Consider the following 13210-nt stretch of genomic DNA (forward strand, 5'->3'; position numbering starts at 1 on the left):
ACAAAGAGAAAGAACACAACAGCCCCAGCTGTCAGGCCTACAGACAGTGCACAGCACCGGAGAGGTCACTAACACACTGTAAATCCATTACAGCATTTCCAGACAATCTTGTCCTACAGAAGCTCTTGCACAAAAAATTTTGCCTTCAGGGCCAGCAGATCCTTCAGCAACCCCCCAGATGATACTGGACTCATTTGCTGCCATGTACCTTCTTCCCTCCCTCCCCCCTCCATCTGGCCATAGAAAAAGTCTGGAAAAAACAAATCTCAAGCCATGCTTTCTGTGCAACTAGGATAAGGAAGTTTCAACTCCAACGTTTACCTGAGATGTGTTCACTTGACATGTGAATGTCTCCTGCAGGACTCACGCATGTCTCATGCCAGCAGGCCACATTGCCTGGGGGCAGTTTAGCTGTGGATGGTGGGTAGAGCCCAGTTCCATGACTGGGAGAAAGCAACATCCTCCACAATGTGGCATTGCTGTGAAAAAATCCAGGGAACACAGAGGCTTGGACCAGTTTACACAGTAGACTGGTGCCTGGAGCTTTTGATACTGGGACACCTACAGAAGAGCTCAAATCATGTATGAATTGTTTGGTTTTGGTTTAGCCCTGTTGTGAATGTAACAAAACCAGTGCAACGTCAGCCATCTCTACTCCAGAAAGCATTTGCAATATTAGAAAGGTTGGCTGCCCAGGGCTCCAACAATAATAATGTGACTGAAAAGGGGGGCTCAATGGGAAGGGGAAGCCAGCGTGCCAGTCTGACCAATACATGCTTAAGTCAAGGCCAATAATCCCTCACTTCCATAAGCAAAACATTTAAACTTTTAAGTCATTTGATTAAAACAGAAAAGGAAAAGAAAAAAAAAAAATGTTGTGTGGCTCAGTAGTCATCAGCTATAAGTCTGTATTCCAAGGTAATTAAAATACAAACAACCTTTTACTATTTACCACAACCCGCAGTTAACACTTTGCCCTAAAATGCTGCGAGTTGAATTTCAGCCACCCCCTCATAAAATACAGATCAATTCTGCCAAACTCCCTTCCATGCTCTTCATTTGATGGCAAAGTAACAGAGGTACCATAATTCACTTGATACCATTCTTTTCCTGCTAATGTTTTATTCAGACTGAGTTTCATTATTAAAGATGAAACTTTGGACTCATGATTGCTCCATGTTTACAAAACATCCAGGCTCCTTTACATCTTGGTTAAGCATGAACAATTACTGAACACACAATTTCCTAAAAAAATCCCGCATACCAAAATTGCATATTTTGAATTTTTAAAATTCATTAAACAAAATTTCACAGAGTGAACCCTAAAGTCTGTTTGCCAAGAAAGCACAAGCCGAAAATGGAAGCTGAGATCCTCCAAGAAAAGAAATGAAGCTGGACCCCAACACACACATCCTTCCCATTAAACAAGCAAATAAATACACATTCATACAGATTTGCTCTAAAAATGCAGGTGCCTGAGTAATTACCCACAATTTTTAGCATAAATTTTGGTTGCTCAAACAGTACTGTGTCACAGTAAATTTCCTTCTTTTTTTTGGTGGAACTGGGCAGCGATTTCTTACTGGATGCCAAAGAACAAAAACTAGCCCAGAACCTGATGATTTTGACACAAGTCCAAATGTGTTTCTCCACAGAGAAAAATTACAAAGACAAGGCTATTTTTAAGACAAGAAAAAAGTTAGAGGTGTATATAGCAATATCACTTTTTAATGCCAGGTATTGGACCAAGGAATGTGACAGACTGCACTGCATTTTTAAAGTAGTATGACTATCAACATACTTGAGAAACACTTTAACACTGTACATTACAACAAACTACTTAGTTCACTTCTACACAAGTCAGCAAAAAAGCTAGGTGATCCAACATGATATGGCAGCTGTAAATTTAAAATGATAGTCACAGTCTAAAGCCAGAACAAAAACATCTCCAGAACTCCTATTTATAAAACGGAATGAACGTACACACCGTGCGCGCACACGCAGGCAAAAATCTTGAGGTTTTACTTATTGCTCTTACACAAGGCTGTGAGCAGGCAAATGTCTGGATCAGAAATTAGGTCAAACATGCATTTCAGCAGGCACAAAAAGTACAGGAAATTCATATTAACAAAACAATGTACTGTGTTACGTAATACAGGATGGTATTCTGCTAATATAATACTTACGTCATTAATACCGGATAAACTCCAGGTCTGCCTGTTGCATAATGTGTTATGCAGTGTGGTATTTTAACCTAATTTCTGATTTCTCTTTCATACTGCACCCTCCACATAGGGACGAAGAGGGCAGTTTTCAAGACACCTGTTCTTTGCAACGCCAGAGAACCTCGGCCTCAAGAGCTTCAGTCAGGCAGGTACGGCCAGAAGGAGATCAACGTTATCTCCAGCACCTGCTCTTTGACTGCCTCGCGTTTTTGTGCGGTCATTGACAACTCAGATAAACAAATGCAGAAACTGGTGCAAAATGCATCAGCACTGTTCTTGGAGCATCTTCCAGCTATGCTATATGCTCCTGGTACACCCAGCAATTGCTACAGGGGATAAGGCAGTAGAGGGTCGAGTCCTGTATCTGGTCACTTCCTCAAGAGTCTTATAAAGGCAATATTTTTTTGTGAACTGGCTTTCCTTTACACAATAAGCAGCATAGCATAGATGTCATTAGAAATCTGGTTACCTACTGGCAACAAAAGACTAGCACGTTCAACAAGACATGTTTTGGAATATCTGCTATTCCCTACTGCAACCAAATTAAACAATGCTGCAGAGAGGTGTCTATGTAATTACAATAACTCATAAGCCAGGTTCAAGGCATACTGCACGTGGGCCTTGCATGAAAGAGGCATTGAATGTGTTATCTGAGGATGGGGGTTTTTTTGCTGTGCTATGCATACATATGACAGTAGATAAAAATCAGCACAATGGTTTCTCTGCATACATGACCCAACACACACCATAACAATTAAGCACCGTATATGCTATTCTTCAGTTAACAGGAATCAAGGAATAACATGGTGGTTTGGGAACAGGAGGGGAAGAAATCCAGCATGAAGTCAGAGGTATGTTCCTGACAGAAGTCCTAGCTGAGAGTGTTTATTTTGAACCAGCAATTGGATTTTGTGATACAACCAGAAAACCACGGACGTCTACAGGGCCAACTTGGGCACTGCATAGTCAAAATTATGTTCTCCGGTGTTATAATATGGCATTGAGCAATCTCTAATTAATTATTAGAAAGAGCAGGAGACAGATGACAAGAGGTCACGCTTCAGGGAGGTTACGCTTTGTACTTGCAAAAAGCAGCAGTGCAAATCTATAGATTTTTCATCTTATTAAGGGTCTGTCATGTGCCCCTTAATCCAATCCCTAAATCTCACACCAGTTTCAGCTTTCTGACTTGTCAAATACACGAATTCACACTGAGCTCTACTTTACTTACGAGCAGTACTACTAAAGCTAGTGGGACTGCTTAGAGCAAGGTATGCTACTGCGGTGAAGGTTCAGGAATTTTGCTCTTTCCAAGAAGTGAGCTGCAAATGACTGAGGTCTCACGACACTCACAGGTATTTGGAAAAAAACAAACAAAAAACCCAAAACACACTACCTGTGTTTTTCTCAAATCTGTCCTTATGAAAACCAACACTTATAAGACTGAAATGTGGGGAAAGGGTCCATTATGCTCACCTATTTTAACACCAAGACAGCCACAGTGGTTTAGGAGGGGTAGCCCACCCAGTAGAGGGTTAGGTTGGCCTGGGTTCTCCTCCCAGCTATGTCACTGCCTCTTACTAGATGACTGCATATAAGGGTCCTTGGTCTCAGTTGGGATGGTGAGGCTCCCTTAGAGCAACTCCTCTGTCACACCATCTATGGGTGTACAGTTGCATCTCCTAGGAAAGAGGGAGGCAAGATAGGTCTAAATTCTTTTAAAACAATTAGGAAAACCCAACCTCTAGAAAAAGAAGAGCAACAATTTGCTATCACATCCTTGCAGGAGGAGTCCTAGGACTTCTCACGACCCATTCCTTCACTAATAGCTATGAAGGCCAGGTCTCTGGAAAGCGCTGCTGCCAGATTGGAGGTTAACCAGTATGTCCAATGTTTAACATTCAAAGCCATCCTTTGTGTGAAGCCATTTATGCAGAAGTGTTCTGGCTGCATTTTTAGGTACTCCTCCTAGGCCACTTCGCTTCCCTGCTTAGAAGCTTCTTCAAATAAAAGATGCTGGAAATTCCACTTCCCTGGAGTTTGAAAAAAATGGGGAAAAAAAAAGAGAGGCAAAAAACACACACCATGGAATGAAATGATTGCTTGTAAAACATTTTGGTTTAAAAGTTATCGGTACAACTCCCTAACTTGGTTTAATTAATGTGCAGTTTAAAACATATAAAATGCCTTACTAGATAAATGATTTCTTGGTTTTTACAAGTCTCCCCCCCTTCCCCCATTAAAAAATAATGCATGTCTGGACTGGTATTGAACACCTTGTACAGAGTCACACGCCAATTCTCCTTTAGTTCTACACGAAGCAGTTTTGATTTTAATCTACTGTGTTTAGAGAAGAGCTCATACTGTATACTTCACAGTATAACCAGCTACACAGATGTCTTTAATTTTGTAACAGGATAAAAAAAAAAAAAAAAAAAAAAATCACTCTAAGTTGCAGTCCCTTTGATAAATGATTATGGTGATGCATGCAGTCCTCCTCAGTGCCGCTGCCGCCAGACACGGGACATGATTTTCTCCACACGTTGCCGAGAGGCCTGAGGCCGCACTGCTGGGGGCCATGGCCGGGCCGCTGCGCCGGTGCGCAGCGTTCTGCAGTCATTGGGCAAAGCTGCAGTGAATTGTCTCGCTCAATACCACCACCACCCACCGACCCGACCCAACCCCCGGGGGAGCACACCCCCAGCCTCAGCCACAGGAGATCACCGTGAAGCGCTTGGAAATGCATGACATGTTGTGGAGGACGATGCCCAGGAGAAACACCAGGACACAGGCCACCAGGATCACAGTGCAAACCCCTGACCAGGTGGAGCTTTTCACAACACCTCTCCTGTCCGGCTCCTCCGTTCCCCCCTCGGCGGGAAGGCCGCCCTGCAGCGGCTGCTGCTCCGCCGGGATCGTCACCACTGCCAGGGACTTCTGCTGGCCGCCGGGCAGGAGGCGGCAGCCAATGTCTCCAGGCAGTAGTGCCCTCTCCTTGGAGAGGGGCAAGGGCAGCATGTAGCACCCATTGCTGGGGAGTTTGATGAAGACTGGGGTGTGCTCTGAGGCATGGGGGATTGCAATGACAGCGATCACCTCGGGGTCATCGGGCAGCTGCGACACAGAGTACCCCGGTGGCAGCTTGGTGATCCCGCGGCACCAGGGGCAACGCAGGTCCTTCTGGCTGGTCCTCATCTGCTGCAGGCACACCGAGCAGCAGGTGTGTTTGCAGTCCAGCAGCTTGGGCCGCCGGCGGGGGCTGTAGTAGTTGAAGCAAATCTGGCACTCCAGCAGAGAGTCCTGGGACAGGGTCTCCATGGTGGCTAGCGCAGAGAGGTACAGCAGGCTTCGTGACGAGCCCCACTCCGGCACCCTGCAGCCGACGGGCAGCACCTGCCTTCCTGCTGCTGCTTCTCCTCAGAGCAGCACTGGGCAGCAGCTACGGAGAGTGCAGGAAAACCCCCGGCCTGAACCTTTCAGTACCTGAGACAAACATAAAAATGTGAAGGAACAAGTTACTTACAAAAACCAGCGGGAACAAAGAGTTCAGCTAAGGGGGAATGAAAACTAGCGCTGACCTTGTAATCTGGCAGGAGAAACAAATTTGCAACCCTTAACAAGAAAGCATCTTCCCACTGGATTCACCAAACCGCCCAGCAGCAAACATTCAGGTCAGCCATCACTAGATCTCCCTTTTATTTCTTTTTTTCTTTGGCAGCTATAAAATTTCTACCAACCCATCAGTGCGCCACTCACAGTTATATTTATACACATAACAGGATAGGCTGTAGTTCACTAAGCAGGTCCTTCAGCATCTACCTCCTGTCATATTTTCAGGACTTTTCAGCCCTTCCTGCACCTTAAGAATTGTTCTCATTTAATCCTTTAAACCCCTGAGGATTTTTAGCTATTTGGCTCAACCACTAATTCTGAATGAAAGGTGGGGGAAAGAAAAAGTTGAAATGGATGCATTTCCACAGACTCCTGAACTCATGCCTGTGCATGAATGAGCAACCAAGTAACTGTACTGAAACACCCATACTTGAGCACAATGAAAAGGAATGGCGTTGTTTTCAGTCAAATTAACTGTTTGACTGGTTACAGGAGCAGCTTGTTGAACATGAAATATAAACCTTCTCACTGATGAAAACCTCACCTGAGACTCTGCTTAGACTCATACCTGGCTCTGTTTAGACCCAGGACCACCAATGCCACAAGAACAATCTGTTAATGCACTGAATTAAAGGCAAATTTTTATTAAACTTGTTCTAAACTATTCATCATAAAGGGATTCTTTTCATTTCCCCACTTATTTCTTATAGCTATGCAAAAAAATTCAGCTGTGTTTACTTTCACAGTGAGTTGTTTAGCTTTGCTTGATTTTGGTCACTCCAACACATGATCATATGAAGGGGGTCTTCCTTTCCATACAATTATTTCTTACTCTTCCCTCCAGATCATATCAACTAGGTTGCAACATGCTAATCGATGGGTGACGTCAGTAAAACAGAAATAACGTCATTCGGGAAGAGAAGGCAGGCATAGATGTGGGGTTTGCAATGCAGGACAGCCCTCTGGACCACACTGTCCCATACCCTGCTTCTGGCAGTTACTGTTATTTGAATAAGGAAAACAAAATACACATCATCTCTTCAGATGGACATTGGCAGAACTGGCCCTGCTGCCGACTTCGCAACAGCTGCGGATTTTGGCTCACAAGACGCTTCAACAAACACATAGTGACAGTCCTGACTCAGGAGGGAGCAGGGGCTGCAGTTACAAAGGCAGGAGCTTGTGAAACACGGGCAACGGTTACGGGGGGAAACAGCACGTGCCAGCTGCCCGAATGTCACTTTTGGGATGCTTTCCCTGAACACGGCACAGAAGCCACCACTGGGAGAGACCCTGCCAGCATGAAGCCAGCATGGGCCCATGCGGCACCTGCTCTGCACTGGCACCATATTACATACACATGGGGTTAACAGATACTCTGTGTGCAGAGGGAGCCTAACACTGCCACAGAAGGGGCTATGCATTCACTGCCCACCTGCTTGATGCACCGAGGGAAAGTGCAAGAAAATGTGTAGAGGTTTTATCTTCTTTATCCTCTCCTTCCTGTTACTATCCCCATATCCCTATGGTACAGGCAGGCACAAAGGGAAGACTGTCAGAAGGGGTCATTAAAAGACTAGCGTTCAACTGACAGAAAAATGGAAAGAGCTATCCACAATCCTAGAAAATTTTGAGAGAAAGCCCCAGTGCCTGGAAATTCAGAAGGTAAGGCTTATGTTTAAAAACAGAGTGGAAGCACTCCTTCTGCAGATGTAAATCAGTACCTCTGCACAGGAGCTCTGCCCTCTACATTTTGGATGTCAATGAACTGAACTGGTGAAGTTCTCTGACCTCATTTTGATGCCACCTTCAACAATCTTTCTCCACTTACAGTGCTAAAGGTAAACCAGTTTCTGTGGATGTGATTGGGATCAAGATAATTTTTCTGACCACATATCATTGTCCAGGAGTCATATACTCATGCACTATCAAGCCCCTCATCCCTGTCCCAGTGACATCCTTACAGTAAAAGATCGGTGCTAGGAAAGAATGAGATGAGGTATTCAGAACTGAGAAATAAAACAAGAGTCACCTCCAGGCAAACAGTGCCCTAAGGAAAAAGAAGAAATCCATCCCAACAAGATCTCGGCTGGTTTGAAAGCTAGGTAATGCTGTGAAGCATTTTTCCAGGAAGTCAAAGTTTTAAATCATTAGTGCAATCTGTAGGAAGAAGAAGGAAAAGAATGGAGCCAAATTAAAAGGTTAGGATACGGCTTACCACCTACATGACACGCATTGTTCAGATATGCATGGATATATTTGCAGAAGCTGTAAATATAGTGACAGCTCCATTTGATTTGGTGCTGAATCAAGGCAACAGTGACTTCCAACTGTGTCGAGTTACACTTTTTTCCCCTTCCTTTTTTTTCCCCTGAAAGAACAACTACAAACTATTTCAAGTACAAGGTTGCATTGTGCATATACCTATTCTGAATTATGACATTTCTTACTTTCCCAAAATGTCTCAAATAATGATCAGAGGTCTATTTTGACAGATCAGTGGTAACACAACTGGTAAGCAGCGAGGTTAGTATGATTCCTTCAGAATATGTCTAAAGACAAGTTAAAAAGTAGCCACAGCCACCTAATTCCTTGGTCTCTGCTGACACTGTCTTGTTCAAAGGTTGGGCATGTACCTTCATGGGTGCAATGTAACCTTATTCCCAACCATACTGAAAGCCCCACAACCCTCCTGCACTCTGCCACAGCTCAGCTTGGGGATAAAAGAAAGTCAAGCTGTCATCTACAGTCAGAATTAAACTGCATAAGATCTATGTGATTCATTTTGCAGTACGTAGTTAGGAAGGAAAAAGCCACGGGAGCTCTTTCATACCACTTTAATAACTATGAGAAGATTTAATACTGCAGCAGACCTCCTCTTGGACAGGGAACTGAATTCTCTAGTTTGTGATCAACGCACCCCCAGATCAGTTGGAGGTACTGAGCTATCACAGGTGAACACCGGGCTTTTTGTGGCACTTTGAGCACGAAGACCAAGAGGCAGCTGGGCTGCACATGAGAGCGCAGCTGACAGCAAACATCAGCCAAAAACATTGTTTTGTTGTTATTTGCTCTCATCACCCAGCAATGCCCAAGGGGGGCAGAGGGGACTGTTGACAGGAAAACAGGGTGGGGAAAATCAGAAAAGACTGTCAGGGATATCTGTAAGTCTCCACAAAAGAGACAGCGTATGTATGTGTGCATAGGGGCACACACGTGGAAGGGAGGGCAGCTGGGGACTATGGCAGTGAAACTATACACACAAACAGACAACTGCGAGTAGCGACTCTGCCTGGCACAAACCTGACAGCAACTGGAAGTTCTTCAGGGCTGAGATCTAACAAGTAACACAAATAAAACCTAACTGTGTACTGAAGTCCACAAGCTCCAAAACTCAAGTGTCAGAAAGGTGCAGCAGGAGCAAAGGAAGTGAAAAGAGACAGGCCTTGAAAAGAAGACCTCTCTGCCTCCCCCGCACCCTCTTCCCCTTGCTGTGGGTCTGCCCAACATCCACAGGGCTGCCGCTGGCTAGCGAGACAAGAGATTCACAAGCAGTTACAGAGACCCAGGGATGAACCTGCAAAGCTGATGACCCCTGCAGTAGATGATCAAAGTACAGCTGGGTGGCTGAGAGCACAGCACAAAGGTCCTCCTTGCAGATTTGGGCTGCCCTCTGTATGAGCCAAGAATTTTTAAGATTTGAGAAATGATTGTGTGACTCAAGAGCAACAAATGTCTGGAGAGACTAAAACAGGTATTTCAGCTGTTTGTCAGTCATGCTATCTGTTCTGCCGGTACCTTGCTGGAAGCCACAGCAGAGCCCCAAGCTCTTTTTTTTGGGTGAGCAGGAGGCCAGTAATGCCAAGGTATCAACTTTCTACTCCCCAGGAAGGGGGATGGAACATTTGTTGTTCTCTTGCAATTCATAGCTTCCCAGCACCACATAGGGAGGTTCTACAGGGGGTGAACAGATGAAGGTTGCTGCAGCTAGTATAGCACAGCTACAGACAGTGAGAGAAAGAAGAAAGCACAGGTTTGCTGCAGAGAAAGCTCTGCACAAACTCTAACTATAAAGTGGTCCCCAACTGGCCAGCTCAGAAAACACAGCTGGTTTTGGAACCCAGTGCAGAGAAAGACATTGAACATCCATGACAGGAGTTGGACAACAAGTCAGAGTAATGGCAAATCCTTGCTTACTGATGTAATATTTTTTTCTATGTAAGGACAACCCCAGTGGTACTAAGCAGTGGAAGCGACAGCCTTGAAGGGGTGCTGCCTCCACGGGAGAAACTATCTTCACACATACCTTCTAACTTATTAGGGCCCAAAATTATATTAGCTTGAAAGCGCTGAAAATATACTTTAATGATGCCCATGGAATCTAATACAATTCACAGATGATTAAACATCATATGACATTTTTAGAGACTGGCTTCAGGGCATGTTGATGTAGTTAGCTGATCACTCAAAGAAAGCCTCAAAAACTTTGCACAGACTTATGCATGTATTTAGGCATGCTCTACTTGCTGTACAGCAAGGTTAATAACAGACTTTCAGCAAGGCATTGACGATACTTCACCTTTCTCAGGAAGGTTCATTACGTAAACTCCCCAAACACATTAAGAATTCTTTGACAGTATTACTGAGTATGTATGATTTATGATGAAGAAAGATCCATTTATTTCAGGTGCCCTTAGGCTGGAAAGGAGATGGGGGTGGGGTGTGGGTACTGTTCTCAATAAGGGAACTAATTGCAAGAATCATCTGCCCACAGATATGGAAGAAAACATGTGCTAGAGTTGCTTCAAACTGATAGTGAGGAGGAAGGAACATATTTAATATTTGGACGGATTTCTGCTATAAAATTCAGCATCCATGCATGTTTTCATCAAATTCATGTTTGGACAAAACACACTGGGGCTGTTGAAATGCCCAGGACGTAGTACCTGATTTCCCCTGAATATCCTTCACTAGATGATGCTACTTATTTTTAGGCTGTTCTGTAGCACTAATTACCATAGTAACTGAGAACAGCACAACAAATAATTAATTTATTCATCACAACACCCTTGTTAAGAGAGAACTATTATCATCATTATATCTTTTCATCAGCTAAGAAAAGAAGTGCTGAGAGATGAAGCAGTTGGTCCAAGGTCATGCAAGCACCACCCAGATTGCCTCAGAGCTGGACAACTTCATCACAGCTCCACTTTTCACCTTATGAGCCACTGGGCAGAGGTGACAGATTCCAGACAAATTCTTTTTTGTAACAGAGAATCAACAAAGCTCAGAAAACCACCCATTTCTCCCCATCTCTTCCAGCTGGCAGCATCTCCACAGTATGCCTGAGATTTTTTGTGGCTTTCATTAAATTTACCAGCTTTTCCATAGACCATGAAAATTATGAGAGCCTGTGATCTCCATGGACACTGTTCATCCACCATGTAGATTACAACGGAGAGGCTATATGCATTTTGAGGGACAAAAAGCTAGCAATAAGACAACAAAGTTCATCCATTCTTCTCTCCAGAATTACCTATTTTCCAGGCACCTTCCTCTAAGTCAATGAGCCTACACCCACTATCGTTTCCGCTTAGTTCTTCACAATTGCACAAAAATATTGCAGAACAAAAGCATTTTAATTTGGCCAAATCCTTAGCCAGTGCAAGCTGGCACTGTTCCTTTAGCTTTAGTCCAGCCCTTGCCAAGATGAGAATCAGGTGTACACACTCCCAGATGCATAAAGCCACAAAAACCAAAAGATGAGTGAAACTGTGATATATGACCCTACAACATCCTATGAACCAGTGCCAGGGTATCCATGCTGATGGAGACAATCTGCTCTGGATGATCTCAACAGTGCAGATCAAACAGGACAGCAGTTGTCCTGCCTCTCTGGCAGCTGAGCAATCAGAGGTGGATCACGAAAAAGGAGCCTAGCTGTAAGGTAACATCCCACAACATTTACCTTAGAAATTGTCACCAGCCAGCCCTAGCAACAGGAGACAGAGGCAAAAAGGTCACCCACAGGAATGTAACTAGATGTAGAAGTTTACGGTTTTGGGGCAAAAACAGATCAGGTGAAAGCACCAACCTTTGGTGTTTATAGAAAACAGAAAGAGACTCACATGCTGCTCGTTGTTCCATCTCAGGTCCCCAGCTGCGCTGCTCCCTCCTTTTATCTGCAAACTTTGACACGTCCACATTCCCTGGCTCCAAAGACCTTATTTTGGTCAAATATGACCAGGATAAGCTGCACTTTGTTCCAACAGTAAACACTACTAATCACCTGCAACGTGCCAGGTCAGCAAATGACGGGTACAGTTTCTTACTGCTGAGTCAAAACAGTACAACTACACTCATCAGACAGTTTCATGCAAGGTGCTCTACCAGTGATAAACACTATCTGAAATCAAAATATTCCACAGCAATGTGCCCATTTGAGACAGGCAGAAAGCATACAGCTTTCCTGCCCACGCAACCCCTTGGCAGCCCTCCGTGCAGGTGGTCCTGGAGCCCAGGCGGTGGGAGCCTGACCTGCTCCTCACCAGCCCAACTCTGACACGTCTGGAGCTTTTTGACAAGGTCACTTGTCAAGCTGCCCCAGAGCTGTGGTTCCCTAAATCTCCTAGGCTCCCTTCAGCCTGGCACAGCACAGGGGACCCCCAGGTGCAGCTCATCCCTACTAGGAGTGTGAAGGTACTCCTCACCACTTCTGCTGTCCGTAAGTCCTAGCGTTTCTCTTCCTGCACGACGGGTATGCTGACAAGATGATAGACCTGACTGTGGTCCTGAGACATCCCAAACTTGAAAATTTCCCCGCACAGGGTATTCAAAGGTTCCTCCCAATGTGCAAATAAACAAAATATCCGGCATTTTCAGCATCCCAAGGGATGGTGCTCATTTCTACATCCCACTCTGAGTCCAACGCTTGCAGGGCCATTAGCACTTCTTCAGTTTTGTTGGCTGCTCTTAATTATGCCTGACTCACTCCTAAACCTCAGGGTGAAAGGAATTAAAAGCCAGGTTTTTCCACTTACAAGTGAGACCCATTTGCTATTCAAACTGACATCAAGAGGAATGGGGCTGAGAGGGGTGGTGTGAAAAGAAATCTACCCCTCACCCCCTGAATAAAAGCAGCATCAGTAGTTATTTATGACCAGGACATAAAGAGTAGGCGGTTAGCAAAGACAGATTTAGAAGTTGCTTCCTAACTTAAAGTGAGGTCACAAGTTAAGTCACTAAAGTCAAAATCCCACAACCTTACAGGAGAAGCTATGGACGTTAAACTCGCTCTCATTAACAGCTTCTAAATGCAATGCAATGTCTTCCAAGAGATTTTCATTTATGGCAACATGACAGAATTCTGTGAT

General features: G+C 44.5%; 1 protein-coding gene across 5 annotated transcripts in view; it reads right to left on the reverse strand.

Annotated features, from left to right (window-relative positions):
* Window positions 1-1097: 1097 nt before the first annotated feature.
* The window catches only part of RNF152 (ring finger protein 152), a 48471-nt gene continuing 36358 nt past the window's right edge, over window positions 1098-13210 (reverse strand). For all 5 annotated transcript variants that reach the window (XM_074826668.1, XM_074826652.1, XM_074826643.1 and 2 more), the window contains one exon: window positions 1098-5708. In XM_074826668.1, the coding sequence (XP_074682769.1) occupies window positions 4932-5543 (612 nt within the window). In that variant the 5' untranslated portion in view covers window positions 5544-5708 and the 3' untranslated portion in view covers window positions 1098-4931. The remainder of the gene's footprint in view (window positions 5709-13210) is intronic.

The sequence above is a fragment of the Strix aluco genome, chromosome 1 (genome assembly GCF_031877795.1).
Source record: "Strix aluco isolate bStrAlu1 chromosome 1, bStrAlu1.hap1, whole genome shotgun sequence".
NCBI lineage: Eukaryota > Metazoa > Chordata > Aves > Strigiformes > Strigidae > Strix > Strix aluco.